Raw genomic sequence first — 25,350 nt, 5'->3', positions numbered from 1 at the left:
TTCATATCAGCAGGAATTAATTGCTGGTGTTTTTAAACTTGTTTTTCACATCTTTGCAGAGCAAAACTCCATCTGCACTCATTCTTACACCAACCAGAGAGTTAGCCATTCAGATAGAGAGACAAGCTAAAGAATTGATGAGTGGCCTGCCACGCATGAAAACCGTGCTTCTTGTAGGGGGCTTACCCTTACCCCCACAGCTTTATCGTCTGCAACAACATGTTAAGGTAAGCAGTGATTTGATACAATGTCTTTGAAAAGTTTTGTAAGCAATACAGGAACTAGAGTTTTTTTCCCCCTTGAAGAACTTTTAAAAGTATGATTTTAGAGAGCCTTTAAATTCTTACCAAGTAAGCCTTAGGGTTGTTTTTGTTTTTTAAGCTTCTTTTATATAGGAAGGGAAAGAAACACAATTTATTGAGTGCCCGTTATATGCCAAAGGCTGTTGAATGTTCTCACATGTATTATCTCATTTAAGCATCACATTTACTTCTGAAGGTGGGTTGGCATAATCCCTAGCCCATGTTTTATAGTTGAGAAGTTGAATCTCAGAAAGCTGGAGTTTGTCTAAGGATCTATAGCTAATAAATAGTAGTTGCTAAAATTGGTATCTTAATTTACCTGTCTTTCCTCCTTCCTTAGCCATGCTGTTACGTGTAGTCTGTATTTTCTGATATGTAAAAGTATGTAAAAGCAATGTGGTCTGGTAGCTGCATGGCCATAGATAAGTTACTTCACTTCTGTGGGCTTCAGTTTTCTTAAGTTTGAATGGGTGGCTGAAGATACCTGCCTTTAAAATGAAAATGTTTAATGGAAGGTTTGGCACAGATGCTGACCAATCAAAGTAGACTGCAGCTTTGGTGCAGGAGCTGGGTCCTTGAGGCCCCTTGGCGTTCTGGGCATTAACTGTTATAGTTAACTGGGGTGGTAGGGAGGCCCTGGCGGTCCAGGGGAGGAGCTAGGTTGGTAGGGAGGCCCTGGTAACCCAGGGGAGGAGCTGGGTTGGCAGGGAGTTGGGGAAGGGCGCTCCGGGGGCTGGGGCAGCAGTACGAGCTGGGATGAAGCTCCTGCAGTATTTGACAACTTCTATGGGTGAATATCAGCCTTTCATGTTGGAATCTTCTGAAGGACAAATCAGATGTATCTGACAGTTTTAAAGCCTTTAAAATGTTGTTTTAAGAAATTACAGGTTGATAATTAATGGGATATTGGATCAGTGCTTTTTTAAGGTGGACCTCCAGTATATAAAACAGATAAAGGTGATATCAGTACCAAATTATAAATTCTGCAATGTGTATTTATAAAGTAAACAATACAAGTATTTTTGATGGGCATCAAATTTGAAGTTGGGTTAATGGCGTTTAACTGCAGTCTCATATCAACCTCTGCATTAAATTTATTTTCATTGCAAAGAATGGATAACATTATAATTCAAATGGATAAGTAGCTGCGAACTTCTAACAGCTTTTAAACTAAGCTTGCATTCCAATTCTTAAAAAAAAGTATGTTAACATATTGGTATTAGTCTCCAGTTACCCAGGCTGGAGTGCAGTGGTGCAACCTCTGCTCACTGCAACCTCTGTCTCCCGGGTTCAAGCGATTCTCCTGCCTCAGCCTCCAGAGTAGCTGGGACTACAGGCGCCCACCACCATGCCCAGCTAATTTTTGGTATTTTTAATAGAGACGGGGTTTCACCATGTTGGCCAGGCTGGTCTCGAATTCCTAAACTCAGGTGATCCACCTGCCTCGGCCTCCCAAAGCACGTATTTTTTTAAAAAACAATCTCAAACTTAAAGAAAGGTGGTAAGTAGAGTAAATGGAACTTTTTTTTCCTCCTAAACCTTTTGGAAGTAACTTGCTGACTTGATGCCCTCTCACCCCCATATACTTTACAGTATGATTGTTACAAACAAGGACATTATCTTACATAACCGTAATACAATTACGGAATCAGGAAATTAACATTGTGTATTAGTCCATGCTTGCACTGCTATAAAGAAATACCTGAGACTGGGTAATTTATAAAGAAAAGCGCTTTAATTGACTCATGGTTCTGCAGGCTGTACAGGAAGCATAGTGGCTTCTGCCTCTGAGGAGGCCTCAGGAAGCTTCCAATCATGGCAGAAGGCAGAGGGGGAGCGAGGAGCTTCACATGACCAACGCAGGAGGAAGAAAGAGAGTGGGGAGGTGCTACACACTTTTAAACAACTAGATCTCACAGTAACTATCATGACAGCACCGGGGGAAGGGTATTAAACCATGAGAAATAGCCGCCATGATCCAATCACCTCCCTTCAGATCCCATCTCTAACATTGGGGATTACAGTTCGACATGCGGTTTGGGTGGGAACACAGCTCCAAACAGTGTCACGTTGATACATTAGATCACATCAGGAATGAATATTGGTATCGTCTACTCCTCCGTCCCCATTCACATTTTTATAATTGTTCCATCACTTTTTATAGCACAAGAATCCAGTTCAGAATCACATGTTGCATTTAGTTGTCTTGTCTTTGTCATCTCCTTAATTTGAAACGGTTCCCCCATCTTTCCTTTTTTTTCTCATAATCTTGGCCCTTTTAAGGTTTACAAGCTACTTACTTTGAAGAACATCCCTCAACTGATTAGATTCCAGTTACATGTCTGACAGGGATATCACAGAAGAGATGCTTTGTTTTTTTCATTGCATCCTTTTAGGTTGCACACAGTATCAGTATGTCCTTTTCCTGGTGATAGGATCTGTAAAGTAGTTGTAAAGTTTATTTTTTTCCTCTTTGAATTTAGTAAATATTTTGGGGAGAGTACTTTGAGATGTACTTTGAAATGTAAATTTCTCATTCTTCACCACACTTTGAATTTATGTATATATTTATTTCTATCTGTATGGACTCACGGCTTCCTGTTATTCAGAGGTTTATAATCTGTTATTATTTGTTTTGATACTCCAGTTGATCTCTATCTGGCCAGTGGAAGCACCTTCAAGTTGGTTTCTATGTCCTTTGTTCAGCTCTCCATCATTCTTTGAGTCTTCCTTACTTTCTATGTAAAGAAGATGTTCCATGCTTACATTTTTCTTTCCCTGCCCCAGCCCTGGAATCATGCCTTCTCCAAGGAGCCCTGGTTTCTTTTACTAGAGGATAGCATTTAAAAAGAAAGATCTGGGCTATGTGTGTTGATTGCTATTGGACTATCAATGCTTCTAGGACCTCCCAGTGGATAGAGCTAGGGAATACAGCTCTCAGCGTCTGCCGGGGATTGGTTCCAGGATCTCCGGCATATGTACCAAAATCTTTGCATACTTGGATCCTGCAGTCGGCCCTGCTGAACCTGAGTATTGTTGATCTCTATTTGGTTGAAATTGATATGTTTCAGTGGACTCACACAGTTCAAATCCATGTTGTTCAAGGGTCAGCTGGATATCTAACTGTGTGTTTTTCTGTATCTGTATTTATTAGAAACCATGAAACCATGAGTTCATGTTGATACTTCCAATTCCAATTCAATACAACAGGATTCATTCATATTTGTAACTGACAGAAACCTGCCACTCATTTTCCTTTCGTATTTATTTATTTGTTTGACCAATTCTCCTCTATGGAGCCCACCTCCCACTGTCAGCACCGCCCCTCCCACAGCGATACCTTCCTCACCTCACAGACTCCACCCTGTACTGTCCTCAGCCCCTCAGGCTGCAGCACCCCATGCAGGGCTGCCCACCTGTCACTCCCACCCCTGAGCTCCCTCCCAGGTGCCCTCTGAGGAAAAATAACCAAAGCCTGTCTGTTGAGCAAAGCTGCCCTCCAAGAGCAAGGGCAAAATGAAAAAAATGAAAAAACTTTTCAAATAAACAAAACTGAGAAAGTTACTACCAATATACCATGTAAGAGAACTTTAAAACTGAGGTAGTCTACAGACAAAGAAGATTGTGCCAGAAAGGAGAGTGTAGGATGGAAGAAACAATGGCAGCCAAGGAAAATAGTAAGCATGTGGGTAAATCTCAGGAAACATTGAATGAAACAGTAATCATAATGAACCACCTGTGGGTTTCAAAATAAAGTAGAAGTTAAATACTGGCCAATGGTAGCATAGAAGCAAAGGGGAGATGTGATTGGTATTAAAGCATTTTTCCTTATTGTTTAAAAAAAGGTAAAAATAAGCTGAATGCAGTGGCTCACACTTGTAATCAACAGCATTTGGGAGGTCAAGGCGGGAGGATTATTTGAGCCCAGGAGTTTGAGACCAGTCTGAGCAACATAGAGACCTTGTCTCTACAAAAAAATCAAAAAATTAGCCAGATGTGGTGGCATGCCTGTAGTCCTAGTTACTTGGGAGGCTGAGGTAGGAAGACCCCTGGAGCCGGGGAAGTTGAGGTTGCAGTGAGCCATGATTGTGCCACTGTACTCCCTGCTGGATGATAGAGTGAGATTGTATCAAAAAAAAAAAAAAGCGCCCCCATTGTTAGCCACTAACATATTATAAAATTGTTAAGAGCCTTAAGCAACCTTAGAAGTCACTTTGCCCAACCTCTTAATTTAAAAATGAAATAAAAAGCCCAAAGATGTTATGGAATTTTCACTTGTTTACAGAACCATATCAATCAAACTGCCTACAAGGCCCTTCCTGGTGCCTGCCTCAGCCTGCCCCATTCTCCCCGTCCCTCACCATTTGGAAACTTCACTGGCCTCCCAGCCTTAGGAATGTCGTAGATACTTTTCTGTCTCCTTAATCACTCCTCACCTTGCTCACGCCCACTAATCCTTTAGGTTTGACCTGTGTATTGGGTAGGACTGGATAGGTCCCTCCAATTATGGCGTAGTATATTTATCTCATGAGTACTTTCTTGTTTTATCTGTTTCTTCCTTTGTGTTACTAGTTTCATGAGAACAGAGACTATGTCTGACTTATTCATCACTGAATTCTGAGTGCTTAACACAGTGTCTGGTACATATTAGTCAATCAATATGGAATGAATGAATGAAAATGGCTATTACCAATTTTTTAAATTTGCTTATTCTCTTTCATTCAGGTTATCATAGCAACCCCTGGGCGACTTCTGGATATAATAAAGCAGAGCTCTGTAGAACTCTGTGGTATAAAGATTGTTGTAGTAGATGAAGTAAGTAGTGGTGTTTGAAAAACGGTTACATGATTTTACACAATTTAGGGAAAGTATAGTTATATAATTTCATTGTATATTCAGGACATTCTCTCTCTCTAAAAAAAAAAAAAAAAAAAAAAACCCTCAGGGACTTTTAAAGCATTGCAGCAGTGGTTCTTAAGCTGTTTCCTGTGTAGCGCTGAAGCTATCATAATGTGTACTACACTAAAATTAAACAGAGCTGTCTTTTCCTAATTGACAGAAAACACAAATTCACTATGTACTCTATTCTCAATAGTAAGTTTGTTTTTTTTTTTTTTAAGCATTTGATGCTTACTATCATTTGTTTGCAAAAATAGTCAGTGTCAGGTAATGAGACAGGATTTTGCTCTGTTGCTCAGGTCACCCAAGCTGGAGTGCAGTGATGGAAACACAGCTCACTGCAGCCTCAACCTCCCACACTCAAGTGATCCACCCACCTCAGCCTCCTGAGTAGCTGGGACTACAGGCACACATATCACCATGCCTGGCTAATTTGGTTTTTGTAGAGATGGGGTCTCACTATATTACCCAGGCTGATTAGTCTTGAACTCCTGGGCTCAAGGGATCCTCCTGCCTTGGCCTCCCAAAGTACTGGGATTATAGGCATGAGCCGCCGTGCCCAGCAGATGGCCTTTAAATTTTTTTTTTTTTTTTTCTGTGTGGACGTAGGCATCTGTGGTCCTGATTTTCTATGTTACATATACTATAGGGGCATTTTTATAATTTTGGCGTGCTTAATAAGATGAAGTAAAAGTGTTGTTGCTTGGTGATATTCTGCCAAGGGAACATAGGACCGTGTGCCAGCCCACCCTGGGCATGTGCCTTTCCTGCCTGCAGGGCACATGCATCTTCCCAGATGTCTTACCAGCAGAGACAGAGCAGAGACCTGGCATTACCCAGCAGTGATCACAAATGCGGGGTGCTGGGTGCTGACCAGTGATGGTGTCTTAGCCTGCCTTCTGTGGGCCCCAGTAAGTAGCAGTAGGATAGAACACGTAGCCAGTACCCACAAGATCAAGATTTGAACATTTACTCCACCTCCCATGAGATCTTAGGCAAGCTGGTTAATCTTCTAGACCTATGGCAAGGATGAAGAATGATGGTGAAAATGTCTTTTTTGTTGTTGTTGTTGTTGTTGTTGAGAGAGTGTTTAGCTCCTGTTGCCTAGGCTGGAGTGCAATGGCGCGATCTCGGCTCACTGCAACCTCTACCTCCTGGGTTCAAGCAATTCTCCTGCCTCAGCCTCCTGAGTAGCTGGGATTACAGGCACCTGCCACCATGCCCAGATAACTTTCTTTTTGTGTTTTTAGTAGAGACGGGGTTTCACCATGTTGTCCAGGCTGGTCTTGAACTCCTGACTTAAGGTGATCCACCCTTCTCGGCCTCCCAAAGTGCTGGGCTTACAGGCGTGAGCCACCGCATCTGCCCAAAAATGTCTTATAGACTGAAGAGTCCTGCTACTGCTAAGTCAGCAGTGTTCTGGCGCGGCCATTTGGTAGAACTGACTTATTGCATCTGATTATCATTAGACATACTGTCACCCTGAACATCACTGGGCTTCCCTTTGTTGATAAGCCCCATGTTCTTAAATTCTCCCCATCTTACGAGCTGGAGAAGTAATTTTTTTTTTTTTTTAAGACAGTTTCCCTCTGTCACACAGGCTGGAGTGCAATGGCATAATCTTGGCTCACTGCCACCTCCACCATTTGGGCTCAAGTGATTCTTGTATCTCAGCCTCCCGAGTAGCTGGGATTACAGGCGTGTGCCACCATACCTGGCTAATTTTTATATTTTTAGTTGAGACAGAGTTTCACCATGTTGGCCAGGCTGGTCTCAAACTCCTGGCCTCAAGTGATCTGCTCACCTTAGCCTCCCAAAGTGGTGGGATTACAGGCATGAGCCACCGCACCTGGCCTGAGAAGTCATTCTTATATGGATTTCAAGGTTAGGTTCCATTCATCCTCACTTCTCTCTTTGTTTTTCAAATTTGTTTAGAGATGGGGTCTTGCTGTATTGCCCAGGCTGGTCTTGAATTCCTGGGCTCAAGTGATGCTCGTGCCTTGGCCTCCCAAAGTGTTGGGATTACAGGTGTGAGCCCCTACACCCGGCCTCATCCTCACTTCTCTTTACAGCATTTTAATTTTCTTCCACTAACGAGGCTTCATGAGACACTTTAGTGCTGTGCTCACCATTGTGGTACAAGGGAAGTATTCTTTCAGCAAACATTTATCAAGTGCCTGTATGTGCAGCCTGTGTCCCAGCTCCTTGGCATTTAAGGAATATGGTTTCTGGGTGATCTAGAGGGTAAATGAGCTGGTAAACAACAGAATCAGTTATATACAGAAACTGCAGTCAGTACAGAAGTATTATTTAGGTACAAGTTGACCAATTCTGGATAAGTTTGGATGGCATCACAGAGAAGTTTTGAATAGCATTCAAGCCTACAAGGTGCTGAAATCGTGTTGGAGAGAAAAGATACATATACTGAAGTAAAGGTAAGAACATTATCATGTGTATGGAGATACAAAAGTACTAACATGATGTAGGCCAGGGGTTGGCAAACACTTTCTGTAAAGGACCAGATGGTAAATATCTTAGGCTTTGGGGGCTGTATAGTCTCTGTGGCAACTACTCGATACAAATGTAGGTGGTATGAAAATGAATGGGTGTGACGGGGTTCCCATAAAACATTATTTGCAAAAACAGGTAAAGGTCTAAATTTGTCCCCAGAACTGTAGTTTGCCAATGGCTGATAGAAGATACTAGTGAAAAAATTGGGCTGTATGGCTGGGCACATTGGCTCACACCTGTAATCCCAGCACTTTGGGAGACTGAGGCAGGCATATCACCTGAGGTTGGGAGTGCGAGACCAGCCTAATCAACATGGAGACACCCCATCTCTGCTAAAAATACAAAATTAGCTGGGCGTGGTGGCACATGCCTGTAATCCCAGCTATTCGGGAGGCTGAGGCAAGAGAATTGCTTGAACCCAGGAGGCGGAGGTTGAGGTGAGCCAAGATTGTGCCATTGCACTCTAGCCTGGGCAACAAGAGTGAAACTCCGTCTCAAAAAAAAAAGGGACTGTATATGATATGCTAATTGTTCAGGAGAAATAAGGTCAGAAGGAGAAATGAGAGAGTAAATGTATTAGCACTGCAAAACATGGCTTCTCGGAGGTAATGGGATTTGACCTGGGCTTCAAAAGATGGAAAAAGATTTAGAAAACAAGAGGATGTATCAACTGTTCCAAGTGAAGGGGCCAACGTAAGCAGAGTCAGAAAGTCCAAGTGCATGTGTGCAGGGGGCAGAGAAGAGACCACCAGCTTGAAGAATTCTTCCTGAGAAATAATAGGAGGTAAAATTGGGTTGTTAGGGTGGGGCCAAATTACAGAGGGCCTGGACAGGAAGGCAGAGGAATTTGGATTTGATGTGGGAGACAGTGAGGCTTTCTAAATTATTGAGTAGTGGTTTAAGAGGTTACCCTGCTGCTTGGTACAGGAGAAATGAAGGAATCTAAGACAGAGCAGCCAGCAATCCAGACAGGGGTGAGGGGTTACAGGGTGGAGGCAGTAGGAGTCACAGGCCAAATCCGAGAGTCACTCGTGCGTCTTCTAATGCCTGAGGATGAGAGAGGAAGAAGGCAATAGAGGTGACTCCATCAGTTATAGTTGTGCCTTTTATTTTAAAAAGGACATATGAGCAAATCTGGGTCTTGGTAGTAATGTTTGAGTTTGGCTTTAGACATGGTGAATTTCCTGCAAATGATGAACTAAGGGGTAATACTCTGAAGATCTAAAATAGGCATTGGGGAGTCCCTCTGAGCCTTTTCTGGCTCAGGAGGCTGCTGATAAAATTTTAAAAAATAAAATAGGCATCAGAATCCATGAAACGCATGGTTTCTCTAAGGGAGACAAGTTAGAAATGAGCAGAAACGGGCTGGGGCTAAGGGCCTGCCTTGTGGAGTTTGAAGATGAGTCAGTAAAAAGCTGCTTGAGACGCCAGAGAGGAACTGAGAATGAATAATATCCTTGAAGAAGAGAGAACCACTGTTTCAAGAGGAGGGTGAAGATGCAAGAATAGTCAGAGGTGAAAACTCAGATAATTCCTTTGAAATGATCTGCTTTGCGACCCTCCGTGTCTTCTGTCATACCTGTCCTTTGGCCTGGAATTCTCTCCCATCCTTTCTACCTGCTCTTCCTTCTTTATCTGTTAGTAACTCTGAACTCCTTCACTCCCCCTGTCAGATTTTAGGACTTTGTTTCTCTCTGTTGAACTGTGCATAGATTTTTAAAATTTTTTCTTAGCACAGTGTTTGCCCAAGTTTCCTTAATTATAAGAGTCACCTGGTTTGCTCAGTGAACATCAGACAAGACCAGACCTCTCACTTGGTATTCTGATTCAGTAGGTGTGAGTCATAGCCAGGAATTTCTAAAAACTCATTCCAGGTGATCCTTTTTTTTTTTTTTTCCCCCTCAGGTGATTCTTTTTTTTTCCCCCCCACCCAGGCTGGAGTGCAGTGGCGTGATCTCGGTCACTGGAAGCTCCGCCTCCCGGGTTCACGCCATTCTCCTGCCTCAGCCTCCTGAGTAGCTGGGACTACAGGTGCCTGCCGCCACGCCCGGCTAATTTTTTGTATTTTTAGTAGAGATAGGGTTTCACTGTGTTAGCCAGGATGGTCTCCATCTCCTGACTTCGTGATGCACCCGCCTCGGCCTCCCAAAGTGCTGGGAGCCACCCAGCACTTTGGGAGTGAGCCACCCAAAGTGGCTTGAGCCACCGTGGCCCACCCTTCAGGTGATTCTTATCTTCAGAGAGGTTTGGGCCACATTGACTAGTAAGTTGCCTGACATATAGGTAGGTGCTTATTTAGTGCTTAGAATTAGTGAGTGTTCATTTATTTACAAAATACATTGTTAGGGCTTTTCATGTGCTGAGACTTGTTGGTTTTGAGAATACAGTGGAAAATGAGACACATGAGCTGTCTCGTGGAGCTGTAATAAATGTACTTACACAAAGCGATATGGCAGTGGCAACTGGGGTGGGGGGGTTACCTTAGATTGGGAGTCAAGGAGAGCTCTCTGAGAAGATGACATTTATGCTAAGATCTGAATGAGAAGGAGCTAGTCATGCAGAGATCCATCTGGAGGGAAGACTTTCAACAGGGGAGCAAGCGTGAGGTATTTGGGAACAGAAGGAAGGCTGGTGTGGCAGAGTCACGGGCAGTGAGGGGAGAGTGCTAGGAGATGAAGTCGGAGAAGTGGACAAAGATGAGAACTTGTAAGACTTTTTAGTCATGGTTAGAAGTTGGATTTTATTCTAAGTGTGATGGGAAACCATTGGAGGGTTTAAGCAGAGGAGGATGAAGATCTGATTTATATTTTAGAAGAATCTGTCTGGTTCCTTGAGGAGAATTGGTTATGGGATGGGGGTGACAGGATTGCGAGCAGTCTTGCAAGTATGAGCTGGGAGAAGCGACCAGCTCTGGGGTGTGCTAGTGGGTTGACAGGATGATTAATGGAGTCAGTGTCAGGTGGTGAAGAGAAGAAATGAAATAAGAGTTTCTGATGGCTCTGTTTCCTGGGATGTGTTCTGGGATAGGAGTGGGTTTGGCAGGAAGGAAATAGAAACTTCTGTTTTGAATGTGTTGAATTTGAGGGGCCTGTTGGAACCAAGTGGAGATGTTAAGTCGGCAGATAGTTTCTACCACTTGAGTTCGGGGAAGCAGTTGTGGCCTGAGATATGATTTTGGGAGTCTTTGATGCATGCATGGTATTCAGAGCCGTGGAATTTGTTGATCTCATCTGAGGAGAGAGCACAGATGGGGAAGGAAGAAGCCTGTGACCCAGCCCATGGGGCTCCCCAGTGTATAGGGATAGAGAGAAAAGAGGCTCAGAGTAGCTAGTGAGGGAGGAGAAAAATCAGGAGAGGAGATGCTGGGGTGCAGGGGCCCACGCCTGTAATCCCAGCACTTTGGGAGGTCAAGGCGAGAGGATTGCTTGAGACCAGTAGTTCAAGACCAGCCTGGGCAACATGCGGAAACCCAGTCTCTGCAAAAAAAAAATACCAAAAATTAGCCAGGCATGGTGGCACATGCCTGTGGTCCCACCTGTGGTCCCAGCTACTCAGGAGGCTGAGGCAGGAGGATCGCTTGAGCCTAGGAGGCAGAAGTTGCAGTGAGCCATGATTATACCACTGCACTCCAGCCTGGCGACACAGCAAGACCCTGTCTCAAAAAAAAAAAAAAATGCTTTTTATGGCCCACTCTGCATTTTGAATAACATCTGTTGAATAATCTGTGCACCTTAAAGACATGTTAGAAAATGGGGGTGGAGCCTGGGCAACATAGCAAAACCCCACCTCCACTAAAAACACAAAATTAGATGGATGTGGTGGCATGTGCCTGTAATCCCAGCTATTTGGAAAGCTGAGGTGGGAGGCTGGCTTGAGCCCGGGAGGTTGCACAGTAAGCCAAGATGGCACCACTGCACTCCAACCTGGGTGACAATTTTTTTTCCCACTGAATAATAGTAAAATGAATATTCAAATTTTAATATGGATGACAGCACATTAGTGGGCACTTAAAAATACAATGCCAAACTGGGTGCCCTGCTTGTGCCTGTAGTCCCAGTTACTTAGGAGGCTGAAGCTGGAGGATCTCTTGAGCCCAGGAGTTTAAAGTTCCAACAAGCTGGAATCATGCTACTGCACTCCAGCCTGTGCGACAGAGCAAGACCCTGTCTCAAAACAAACACCCACAATGCCTTAATAGTTTAAAAGAATTATCCTGAATCAGGGCTCAGAAGGGGAAAAAAAGAATTAAATACCTCATTGTTCCCAAATTATAGACAACTGGATTGTATTTGCAACTCAAGATAGCCTTAATCTTTTTTTGTTTTTTTTTTTTTAATGGCAGCACTAACTTTAAAAAAAATTTTTTTTTATTTGCTTGGTAATTCATGGTTGTAACAAACCAACAGTACAGAAAAATAGAAGTGAAAGCCCCTGTCTTTGTCCATTCCTGGTGCTATAACAAAATACCTTAGACTGGGTAATTTATAAACAGCAGGAACTTTATCTCGCAGTTCTTGAAGCTGGGAAGTCCAGGATCAAAGCGCTAACCTTGATTCAGTGTCTGGCGAGGGCCTGCTCTCTGCTTCAAAGATGGCACTGGCACATTCTTGCTGCATCCTCACACACAGCTCCATCCAGCCTCTTTTAGAAGGGCACTAATTTCATTCATAAGGGTGGAGCCTTCATGACTTAATCACCCCTTAAAGGCTTCCCCTCTTACTACCATTTGTGGGTTAGATTTCAATATATGAATTTAGGGGGGGTCACCACAGTTCAGACCATAGCAGCCCCTAACATTAATTTTTATTTAAAATAATATTTTATTATAAGCATAATCTGTGTGCATGGTTAAAAAAACAACTTTGCAAAAAACTAAAAGTGGAATTGCCTCCCTTAAGGCCCTCCAGCCTTCTCCCTGGTGTTAGCAATTAAGTTTCTTGAGTGTATACACATATAATATTTTTGTAGCATAAATAGGTATCGTGTTACACATAGTATTTTGTACTTTGCTTTTTTTTTATCTAGCAGTCATTCATTATTTAATAAAGGGCTTGCTGATCATTTTTCTTGACAGCATAGTGTCATATGGATCTACCATAATTTAGCAAATCCCCTACTGATGAATATTTAGAATGTGTATAGCTTTTTACTACTACTAATAATGCCAGTAATAACAGTCTTTGTATATCATTGTAAACATTTAGTTGCACAGTTTATAATTTTGTATAAACATTTTCCCAGTTCTCTTGACATTGTGGTATAGTATTGTATTTAAGAATTCTTAATTTTTATGTTGTTAGTTATATCAGTCTTTTTGGGGGGTGGTTCTGGGTTTTAATGTCAAACAAGACTAACTTTAATACAATTTTATTTTAGGCTGATACCATGTTAAAGATGGGCTTTCAACAACAAGTGCTTGACATTTTGGAAAACATTCCTAATGATTATCAGACCATTTTGGTTTCAGCCACAATTCCAACTAGCATAGAGCAACTAGCAAGCCAGCTTCTGCATAATCCTGTGAGAATTATCACTGGAGAAAAGAACCTGCCTTGTGCCAATGTACGTCAGATTATTTTGTGGGTAGAAGACCCAGCCAAAAAGAAAAAATTATTTGAAATTTTAAATGTGAGTAGTAAAGCAGTTAACCATGTTTTATGGATTGTGTTTGCATTTTTCATAGCTCTTAAGAGAATGATTTTTAGATTCAACTTTCGGGGAATTTGACAAGGGTATTTACTAATAAATTGCTTTACCTACCTTAGAATTCTGTGAGAATCAAATAAATAGCTATTTGGGAAAACATATTGGATAGATACAGGGTTGGGTTTTCTTTGCCTTATTATAGAAATATATTTTAATATCAAGATTATTCCCAAGGAATATGTTCTCCTTTTAAAATATTTTAGAAAGGCTGGTCGCGGTGGCTCATGCCAGTAATCCCAGCACTTTGGGAGGCCTAGGCAGGTGGATCACGAGGTCAGGAGATCGAGACCATCCTGGCTAACATGGTGAAACCCCATCTCTACTAAAAATGCAAAAAAAAAATTAGCCAGGCATGATGTCGGTCGCTTGTAGTCCCAGCTACTCGGGAGGCTGAGGCAGGAGAATGGCGTGAACCCACAAGTGGAGGTTACAGTGAGCTGAGATCACGCCACTGCACTCCAGCCTGGGGGACAGAGCAAGACTCTGTCTCAAAAAAAAAAATAAAAATAAAAATAAAAAATTTTAGAAGACTTACATATAAGGTAGGGGCAACGTATTTCTTGGCTAGTCTGTCCTTGAGAATTTTTTTTAACTGTTACTAATGTAAACAGAAATTTGTTGAGTGGGTGATATGTGCAAGCATAGTTACTTATAAACAGTATTAACTTGGGCCAGGCGCGGTGGCTCACGTCTGTAATCCCAGCACTTTGGGAGGCCAAGGCGGGCAGATCACGAGGTCAGGAGATAGAGACCATCCTGGCTAACAGAGTGAAATCCCGTCTCTACTAAAAATATAAAAAGTTAGCCAGGTGTGGTGGTGGGCGCCTATAGTCCCAGCAACTCGGTAGGCTGAGGCAGGAGAATGGCGTGAACCCGGGAGGCAGAGCTTGCAGTGAGCTGAGATCACGCCACTGCACTCCAGCCTGGGTAACAGAGCGAGACTCCCTCTCAAAAAAAAAAAAAAAAAGTATTAAGTTAAATATGGTTGGTATTGACTTATTAGTAGCATGTAGAACTATATTAATTGCACTTAAAATGTTTGAATTACTCTTGCAGTATTAAGTGATGGAAAATTAAGAGGAGCAATAGACTGGCTTCTGTTTGTACATATTTTAAATAAAACACTTATTTTAACAATATGCCTTTTTTTCTTTTTGTGTTTTGTTTTGTTTTTTTGAGATGGAGTCTCGCTCTGTTGGCCAGGCTGGAGTGCTATAGCATGGTCTCAGCTCACTGCAACCTCTACCTTCCAGGTTCAAGCGATTCTCCTGCCTCAGCCTCCCGAGTAGCTGGGGTTACAGGCACCTGCCACCACGCCTAGCTGATTTTTTGTATTTTTAGTAGAGATGGAGTTTCACTATGTTGGCCAGGCTGGTCTCGAACTCCTGACCTTGTGATTTGCCCACCTCAGCCTCCCAAAGTGCTGAGATTACAGGTGTGAGCCACCACGCCCAGCCTCCTTCCTAACAATATTTATAAACCTACTGATAACTAGCTTGTGATAATCTTTCAGAAAAACTTCCCATTGTAAATTATGTTATATGGATAACTTTTGATACATGTTTTTAATTTTTCAGGATAAGAAACTCTTTAAACCTCCAGTGTTAGTATTTGTGGACTGCAAACTAGGAGCAGATCTTTTGAGTGAAGCTGTTCAGAAAATCACAGGGCTGAAAAGCATATCTATACATTCAGAGAAGTCGCAAATAGAAAGGAAAAACATATTGAAGGTTTGATACCCAACATTCTATATTCTGTTTTCTATAAATCTGTTCTGCCTCATTTTCAAGAGACACCATATTACAGCTAGTTTTTATAGCAGACCGTCTTTTAATGACTACAAGACCATCAAACAAGTGGTTACCATGAAGTTAATGTTCTCTTGCTCAGGCTTTTGATTTGGGGAGCAATAGCCTATTCTCTAGGGAATATATACTAAATAAATTACTAATTCAGAACTTACCATTTCTGAATCAGGTCAGTTTGGAGTAGAGCAGGGCAGTAATTCACTTTTGGAAAAGGTTTGCCTTAATAAATTAATAAAATAAATTCCATGGGGATTGGGGAGAATTTTAGCTGCATACATTTTTCAGGTATACTATGACCTTTACTTATTGAAAAGATATTGTGACAAAAATATTGAAGTAAGCATTGAAAAAAGAAAAGCTATCAGAATTACACAAAACCACACAAACTAAATTCTGAATAATAAATTTTATTGCTTTTTTGGAAAGGGATTACTCGAAGGAGACTATGAAGTTGTAGTGAGCACAGGAGTCTTGGGACGAGGCCTAGACTTGATCAGTGTCAGGCTGGTTGTCAATTTTGATATGCCTTCAAGTATGGATGAGTATGTCCATCAGGTAAGGAGCTTTATATGTTACCACTATTTTGTTAATGAGTTTTATTGGGAAAGGCATTGTCAATGTGATACCAAGTTTAAAAAAGCGGTATTGGCCAGGACAGTGGCTCACACCAGTAACCCCAGTACTTTCGGAGGCCAGGGCAGGCAGATCACTTGAAATGGATGGATCACATGAAGTCAGGAATTCACAGACCAGCCTGGCCATCATGGTAAAACCCCATCTCTACTAAAAATACCAAAAAAAAATTAGCCGGGCGTGGTGGTAGGCGCCTGTAATCCCAACTACTCAGGAGGCTGAGACAGGAGAATCGCTTGAACTGGGAGGCGGAGGTTGCAGTGAGCCGAGATCACGCCACTGCACTCTAGCCTAGGTGACAGAGACTTCATTCCCCCATCCCCCCCCGCAAAAAAAGCAGTGTATAAAACTATATATATTTTTGCTTTTAAGATTTTTTTTTTTTTTTTGAGACAGAGTCTCATTCTGTTACCTAAGCTGGAGTGCAGTGGTGTGATCTCAGCTCACTACAACCTCCACCTCCCAGGTTCAAGGGATCCTTGTGCCTCAGCCTCCCGAGTAACTGGGATTACAGGTGCCCACCACCACACCTGGCTAATCTTTTTGTATTTTTAGTAGAGACAGGGTTTCGTCATGTTGGCTAGACTGGTCTGAAACTCCTGACCTCAAATGATCCTCTCGCCTTGGTCTCCCAAAGTGCTGGAATTACAGGCATGAGCCACCACACCTGGCCTGTGTTTAAGATATATATGTATATAAACTAATTTTTTTAAGTTAAATATGTGTAAAAACTAAATTTTGTTTTTAAAAGTACATGTTAAGTGCCTTAAAAAAAAACAACAAAAAACTAGAAGTAAGTAACCAAAAATGTTAGTTAAAAAATTTTTAAGTAATAAATTTTTGGTTTATTTTTGTTTCTTTTTCTTATTTTCTTCAGTGAGCATATAATCAGTGATCTTTTATAAAAATAAAAAAGTTCTGTTTAAAAAGATTTTTTTAAGTTGATTTATCTGGCCAAAATAAAATTGATCCTTTAGTTTTTTAAGGAATCTTGTCTTCATCTCCTCTTCATATCCTTATTTGTTCTAGTCTTTCACTTTTGAAAGTTTTCTTTCTTTTCTTTGCTGCCAAAGGTAACAATAGCTTCTCTCTCTAGCAGAAATAGAGCCTTCTGTCAGTGCCACATAATCTCACTGACTGCTACCTGTCCTCCCTGTCGGGCTTCACCAAGTAAAGCCTGTCTGTAGTGTTCTTAACATCACCTCTGAATGCCACATTTACTAGAATCACCCACTGAAACGCTGTTAGTGCCTTCAGTGCCTTGTCACTTTTATTTTTAATTAAACTTAATGATACAGCACTACTTCTCTGTTTATTTTAGTACCACCATGTTTACCTGCACATCAGAGAATTAAGTATTCCACAGGGTTTGATTGTTTTACTTGGCATAATGTTTTTAAGGTTCATCCACATCATAGTATGTATCGGTACTTCATTTTTTTAAATTGCAAAAAAAATATTTTATTGTGTAGATATACCACCTTTGTTTATTCATTAGTTACTAGACATTTAGGTTGTTTCTACATTTTGGCTGCTATGAATAAGGCTACTATGATCATTCATGCACCAGTTTTTGTGTGGACATGTTTTCATTTCTGTTGGGCATATGCCTACAAATAGAATTGGTGGGTCATATAGTAACTCTGTGTTTAGCATTTTGAGGAACTGCCAGACTTTTTTCTAGCATGGCTTCACCCTTTTACATTCTCACCTGCAGCGTATGAAGGTTCCAATTTCCCCACATCCTCATCAACATTTATCTTTTTTATTATAGCTATGCTACTGGGTATGAAGTTAAACCTCCTTGTATTTTGACTTGCATTTCTTTAATGACTAATGATTCATGTACTTATTGATCGTTTTTGTATCTTCTTTGGAGAAATGTCTATTCAAATTTTTTGTCCATTTTTAAATTGGGTTTCTCTTGTTGAGTTGTAAAAGTTCTTTGTATACTCTAGGAGACTTACCAAAAACATGATTTGCAAGTTTTGGTTTTTTTTTTAAGAGATGGGGTCTCCTGTTGCTCAGGCTGGAGTACAGTGTCGCAGTCATAGCTCACTGTAACCTTGAGTGCATGGACTCAGGTGATTCTTCCATTTCAGCCTCCTGAGTAGCTGGGACCACAAGTACATGCCACCACACCTGGCTAAATTTTCTATTTTTTGCAGAGATGGGGGTATTGCTATGTTGCCCTGGCTGGTCTTGAACCCTGACCTCAAGTGATCTTCCGGCCTCAGCCTCTCAAAATGCTGGCATTACAGGCATGAGCCACCATGCCCAGCCTGAAGCTAGTTTGTATCATCTTTTCTTTGTCTTTTTGAATTTTTTTATTTCTACTTGTTTTTCTGTGGACTTTTATAGAGAAATAGCTACTTTTTATATTTTTATTTTTATTGGAACAATTCAGTAATTTAATTAAGTCAGGTATAAATAAAAACTGTTACTGTAAAACATTATTTGCTTGCCTCTCTTCTCCCCTGTCTCGTTCCCTAGAGGCCTCCCCTCTTAACTTTTTTACAAGTTTCTTTTACAGTGTTAAAAATGTCCTCTGTATTAGCAGAAGCCATCTACTCATTTAAATATTTCTGAATATAGACTTTAAGTTTTACATTTCAGTTAAGGAGCAGAAATTGACCATGATTGTGTATTTTCCCCCTTTTTTGAAAAGTTTCTTAGTATATTTTCACTATCTATTTGGAGACAAGTAGATTTTGTGCCTTATTGATACTCCACAAATTTGTGTCCATTTAATTCTCTCAAAATGAGAAATTACTAGCTGGGCCTGTAATCCCAGCACTTTGTGAGGCTGAGGCGGGTAGATTTCGAGGTCAGGAGTTTAAGACCAGCCTGGCCAAGATGGTGAAACCCCATCTCTACTAAAAATACAAAAAATTAACCAGGTGTGGTGGCGGGTGCCTGTAATCCCAGCTACTCGGGAGGTTGAGGCAGAGAATTGCTGGAACCCAGGAGGCAGAGGTTACAGTGAGCCGACATTGCACCATTGCACTCCAGCCTGGGCAACAGAGTGAGACTCCGCCTCAAAAAAAAAAGAGAGAAATAACTTTATGCAAAAATTATTTAGTATAAATCTCACATTTCAAGGCCTCTTAAGTAGCCTTGGCAGTAAATAGTCCTCTTGCTCTTAATGCAGGAGCTTTCAAAATTTTTTGACCTTAACCCACCCACAATAAGAAAAATCTTTCTGTCGTTACCCCCAAACACCACCCATAGAGATATAACTAAAACACAGGTTTCACAAATGATACTTACTTTTATTTTATGTGATCACTCTCATTTTCTGTTTGGTCTGTTTCATTAAAAACATGCTGGTGGCGGCCCACTAAATTGATTTCACAGGTATATTGAGATGCATAATTCAAAAAATGCTGTCTAGATGAAGGCTAATCTTAGTAAAGCTATTTTTTTTTTTTTTTTTTTTGAAATGGAGTCTTGTTCTGTCACCCAGGCTGGAGTGCAGTGGCACAATCTCAGCTCATTGCAAGCTCCACCTCCTGGGTTCAAGCGATTCTTTTGCCTCAGCCTCCCAAGTAGCTAGGATTTACAGGTGTGTGCCACCACGCCTGGCTAATTTTTGTGTTTTTAGTAGACATGATTTTGCCATGTTGGCCAGGCTGGTCTTAAACTCCTGACCTCAGGTGATCCACCCGCCTCGGCCTCCCAAAGTGCTGGGATTACAGGCGTGAGCCACTGCACCCGGCCAGTAATGCTACTTTAAGTAATAGTATTCATTTTCTTTCAAAAGACACTAAGATTTTACATGGACATCTTGAAAATGTTCTTTGCATTTCATTTCAGGTTGGAAGAGTAGGAAGATTAGGTCAAAATGGAACAGCAATTACTTTCATCAATAATAATTCAAAAAGACTCTTCTGGGATATCGCAAAACGAGTAAAGCCCACAGGATCCATTCTTCCCCCCCAGTTATTAAATTCCCCATACCTTCATGACCAGAAGAGAAAGGAACAACAGAAAGATAAACAGACACAGAATGATCTGGTTACAGGAGCTAATCTTATGGATATTATCAGAAAACATGATAAAAGTAATTCCCAAAAATGATTTTCTCTGCGACTTGAATAATTTTTTTTGTATATAGTCAGCAAAAATTGTTACTTCATGGTTTGCATAAATGGAAATGTACATGAATTAAAAATATATTTAAGATATTTTTTAATTTAATAAAATTTATATAAGTATATTGTATTTATTTCCCTTCTTAATTCTTATAAATTAAAAACACCAGAAAATGAATTATTAAATAAAATACAGTTTTTTCTCTTCTGAATGAAGTTTTTTTTTTTTTTAATTTTTAAATAAATAGTCCTCAGAGCTACTGTCAGAACCAGAAACCTCCACAAAGACTCTGACTCAGATCAGTGATTGTTTTGCTTGGTACCCCCACAGTTCCACAAGCACATTGGCACTTGAATTACTATTGAATAAATGAGAATTAGGAAAAATGTAAATGATAGAAACTGAAAGAAATTTTCAGAACCACTTTTGAAAGAAATATGAAATGTCTACTTTCATTCTCAGTTGTTTTACCTTCTGCTTGGTTAATGCTTTTTTAAAAATATTTAAGATGGGCTACTTATCAAAATAATGTTGTTGTGTTATTGAATGAATGTTGCCCTGCTAATTCAATTAATAGGTTTTTTGTTTGTTTGTTTTTGTTTTGAGATGGAGTCTCACTCTGTCGCCCAGGCTGGACTGCAGTGGTGCGATCTCGGCTCACTGCAAGTTCTGCCTCCCGGGTTCACACCATTCTCCTGCCTCAGCCTCCCAAGTAGCTGGGACTACAGGTGCCCGCCACCACGCCCGGCTAACTTTTTGTATTTTTAGTAGAGACGGGGTTTCACCGTGTTAGCCAGGATGGTCTCGATCTCCTGACCTCGTGATCCACCCGCCTCGGCCTCCCAAAGTGCTGAGATTACAGGCGTGAGCCACCGCGCCCAGCCTCAATTAATGGTTTTAAATGAAGGAAAGATATAAGTGCATCCTTCCAGTGCTTGACTTTGATACATCTATACTTTGATTATTTAAAAACCTTTAGCATCGAATTAGTTGGGAAATTTAGAGAGTATGTTACACAAATGTAGACACTTAACCAAGCCTTGTAGACTCAGCATCCTCTCCAAGTGTGGGTGAGATTTTGCTAACTAAGCATCCCTGTATAGGTAATTTCTTAGTGTGGTCTCCACCCAAAGGAAAGAAAGACGTTCTACAAAGAGTGTATGAACCCGCAGGATTCTGGCTCGCTCTCTGCTTCTAACTGCTGAGTGGTAAGTATGTTTGATTTCAAGGGAACAAGGATAAGGCAACTAGTAAGGTCCCAGGGTGCAGTGGCAAAAGTGCATTGGGAGGCTAAAAGAAGCTTTAGCACAATACTTATGTATACTAAATGCCTTAAAAGTGTTCATAATAATTACTAGAGAAAAGGGCAGTTTTTTCACTGGACTCTAACTTGTTTATAAATAAAAGTGGCATGGCCAGAAAAACAGCATTTACAGGATATGTAGTTTTGTGTGTGTGTGTGTGTTTTTTTTGAGATAGCATCTCACTCTGTCATCCCATACTGGAGTGCAGTGGCGTGATCATGGCTCACTGCAGCCTTAACCTCTCAGGCTCCAGCAATCCTCCCACCTCAGCCTCCCAAGTAGCTGGGACCACAGGCATACACCACCACACCCAACTAATTTTTTTATTTTTTGAAGAGACAAGGTCTCACTATGTTGCTCAGGCTGGTCTCAAACTCCTGGCCTCAAATGATCCTCCTGCCTCTGCCTGTCAAAGTTCTGGAAAGGAGACTATTATTTTAACAAAAATAATAATATTTGAGAGACTATAGTAATGCAAAAAAATATATTAGCTATAATATAACCCCACTGGTTTACTTAATTTGCTGGCAGTCTGGCTTCTGTTCCCACGACTGTACATACATGATCTTCCAGTGGTCTCTGTGGACCTTCTTAAACCGCATGTTCTGCCAGCTCTCACTTTAAATTTTTTTATTGCATTGGTCATTGTGGGCCACTCTTCCTCAAACCCTCACTTTCTTAAGGCCAGGTGATGAGATAGAGGTGGAGGAAAGAGCAGAGGGTTAAGAGCAGTTGCATATGTCAAATACCCAATAGGGCAGAAGCTGGCTATCAGCGCCCTTCCCCTTACTTCCCTCTCGCCACACAATCTTCAAGCTCCTCTTACTGGTTCTTCCTGCCTCTCTGAATCTTGACTTCTGCTTCTCATTCCTTAAGAGCTTTCTTTTGGCAAGTTCTTCCTTGTCTCACATGTCTGCTCTTCTGTTGTCTGGGGTGCAGCAATGCAGTGGTTTCCTCAATTATGTATTTTACAGACCAGAACATTAAACTTTTTAAAAAAATTGGTCCCAGTGTTGCCAGTATTTTTTTCCCAATTAAAGATGTTATTTTTAAAAAGCTACCACCTATCATTAGTTCATGAAAGAAAAAACGTGTAGTACTAAACAAGACAGAAGGACTTACTCTCTGAATAAGAGACCATTCTTTCCAAGAAAGGACACTAATGTACTATATTATAAAATTGTAAATAATAGATTTTTGTGAGAATTACCATACAGTTTAAAATTTTAACTAGCTAAGAAAACTAATCACATACACTCTCAGACATTTGTTTTACAGTAACTGTATTATATGATAAAAATACTGAATTGGTTGCTTTATTGCCAGATAGAAACAAACATCTTTTTTTTTTTTTTTTTTTTTTGAGATGGAGTTTTGCTCTTGTTGCCTGGGCTGGAGTGCAATGGAATGATCTTGGCTCACTGCAGCCTCTGCCTCCCAGATTCAAGTGATTCTCCTGCCTCAACCTCCCAAGTAGCTGGGATTACAGGCGCCACCACGCCCAACTAATTTTTGTATTTTTAGTAGAGACAGGGTTTCACTATGTTGGTCAGGCTGGTCTCAAACTCCTGACCTCAGGTGATCTGCCCACGTCAGCCTCCCAAAGTGCTGGGATTATAGGTGTGAGCCACCATGCCCAGCCAACAAACATATTTTATATATCAAACACCTTAAGGAGTGGCTTTTAGGTTCTGGAATATTCAGTGCCACTTTATGAGATACTTTTAATGCCATTCTGTTAGTGTTTCTAATACCAAGCACATTTTTTATTTTGTTTATTTTTATTTTATTTTTTTAGATGGAGTCTCACTCTGCTGTCCAGGCTGGAGTGCAGCAGTTCTATCTCAGCTCACTGCAACCTCCGCCTCCCAGGTTCAAGTGATTCTCCTGCCTCAGCCTCCCAAGTAGCTGGGACAGGCTTATACCACCATGCCCATGCCCAGCCGATTTTTTTTTTTTTTTTTTTTTTTTTTTTTTGAGACGGAGTCTCACTCTGTTGCCAGGCTGGAGTGCAGTGGCGTGATCTCAGCTCACTGCAGCCTCCATCTCCCAGGTTCAAGCGATTCTCCTGCCTCAGCCTCCTGAGCAGCTGGGACTACAGGCACGTGCCACCACGCCCAGCTAATTTTTGTATTTTTAGTAGAGACGGGGTTTTACCATGTTGGCCAGGATGGTCTCCATCTCCTGACCTAGTGATCAATCCACCTCGACCTCCCAAAGTGCTGGGTTTACAGGCGTGAGCCACCACAGTGGTCTAATTTTTGTATTTTTAGTAGAAATGAGGTTTCACCATGTTGGCCAAGCTGGTCTTGAACTCCTGACCTCAGGTGATCTGCCCACCTTGGCCTCCCATGGTGCTGGGATTACAGGCGTGAGCCACCACACCTGGCCTAATTTTTGTATTTTTAGTAGAAACAAGGTTTCACCATGTTGGCCAGGCTGGTCTTGAACTCCGGGTCTCAGGTGATCCACCCACCTTGGCCTCCCAAAGTGCTAGGATTATAGGCGTGAGCCACCATGCCCAGCCCCAAGCACATTTTTTAAATCATGTTTTTTTTTCAACAAGTCAAAGTGGGTTCTTTTTTTTTTTTCTTTCTTTCTTTTTTTGGTTTCATAACATCTTTACAAAGAACATTGCCGCATATTTAAACTGTGACTCACTGATTAATTTAATAAATCTAAGCTGGATCCACGATCTGTCATATTTTCTGGTAAAACTACACTATTTTCTTCTGACAGCTGAATATTATTTGGGTTGTGCCCTTCTCTGGAATTAATATCAACACATCTCTTATTGCCTTGTTATACATTCTACTCACCACAATCAATATGAAGTTTACTCCATAAACAGAGGTATGGTACAAGAGGTACAGTGTCATCCAAGGTGACTTTCCTGGCAGCCACCGGTAAACTGACTCCGGACAGATAGGACTCTTTTGTTGTCGCCAAGGCATACTTACAATGACCTCAGAGGCTCTAGGGCCATGGTATGAAAACCAACCAATGGATAATTAAGTAAACAGTTCTCTTGTTCTACTGTTAGTGTGAGAATGTATTTTATATTTTATAATGTGTTGCGTGTGTGATGATATAGGACAGAATTACAAACAAAGCATAAGACGAGTGTTTATGTTTGTAATGTTTACAAATAGTATCTTACAAATAAATTTTAGCTTTGAAAACTTTGCACATCAACTTTACTTTCCTCATTTCATCGCAGAAAGACCACTTGGCAAAGCTGTTTGCAAATAACTGGGTTCCGTTTACAGCTCTACCATTTTTATTTTTTTAATTAGGGCAAATTACTTACTTCTCTAATCTTTAGCTTTGCTCAACTGTAAAATGAGAAAGTTTGCTTTAAGGTTCTCTGAGGTCTTCCCCAAATCTATACTTTCTGTGCTTCATACTTTAAAATCCCTATCTCCATGTCTAGAATTTGCTTCAGAATAATACAGGGTGAGGACTGTGGATGAAACAAGATTGGTCAAGAGTTTATCATTATTAAAGTCAGATGATGGGCCATGGAAGTTCATTACTATTTGATTTACATTTGATGTATTTGAAATATTACATGATAAAAACATATATACACATAAAATCTCCAATCCCATCCTTTTGCTTGTGCCCTAGCTCCTTTCTACTGATCTATCTAGCTAGCTAGCTAGCTAGCTAAATAGCTAGCTAGCTATAGTTGAAGATATATATCTTTAACTTTTCACTGAACTTTTTGGCTCAAAATCAGCATTTCCAAAGCCAAATTTATCATCTTCCTTACGGAAAGCCTAGTTCCTCCTTTCTGCCTTCCCTATTGCCTATGGTGCTACCACGCCCCCAGTCCTGCTCATTCAAAGCCCTGCCATCATCACTGACTCATTTCTGTTCCTAATCTCCATATCTGCTTAGTCATGAAGTCCTATCTGTATTTTTTCAAAATGTCCACATTTTCATGCTGGTACTGAAGCCCAAGACTTCATCACTTCAAAATATTAGCCCTTTCCACTCAATATTGCTCTAATCCAGAGGAGAATATTTTCCAAGTAAAATACCACTACAGTAAGTCCTCGTTTCATGTCATTGATAAGTTCTTGGAAA

General features: G+C 41.0%; 1 protein-coding gene across 12 annotated transcripts in view; it reads left to right on the top strand.

Moving 5' to 3' along the window:
- The window catches only part of DDX59 (DEAD-box helicase 59), a 51,060-nt gene that overhangs the window by 5,394 nt on the left and 20,316 nt on the right, over nt 1–25,350 (top strand). For 4 of the 12 annotated variants that reach the window (XM_015120572.3, XM_015120581.3, XM_078002454.1 and 1 more), the window contains exons 3-8: nt 60–227; nt 5,028–5,117; nt 13,089–13,340; nt 14,996–15,148; nt 15,653–15,781; nt 19,676–20,074. In XM_015120572.3, the coding sequence (XP_014976058.3) occupies nt 60–227; nt 5,028–5,117; nt 13,089–13,340; nt 14,996–15,148; nt 15,653–15,781; nt 19,676–19,939 (1,056 nt within the window). In that variant the 3' untranslated portion in view covers nt 19,940–20,074. Of the gene's footprint in view, nt 1–59; nt 228–5,027; nt 5,118–13,088; nt 13,341–14,995; nt 15,149–15,652; nt 15,782–19,675; nt 20,075–23,997; nt 24,448–25,350 lie in introns of those variants that run through there. The other 8 variants (XM_015120596.3, XM_078002471.1, XM_078002478.1 and 5 more) reach the window with 6 other exon arrangements.

This window comes from Macaca mulatta, chromosome 1 (assembly GCF_049350105.2).
Source record: "Macaca mulatta isolate MMU2019108-1 chromosome 1, T2T-MMU8v2.0, whole genome shotgun sequence".
Classification (NCBI taxonomy): Eukaryota; Metazoa; Chordata; class Mammalia; order Primates; family Cercopithecidae; genus Macaca; species Macaca mulatta.
Note: the sequence above shows the minus strand (reverse complement) of the source record. Positions and strands in the feature narration are given on the sequence as shown.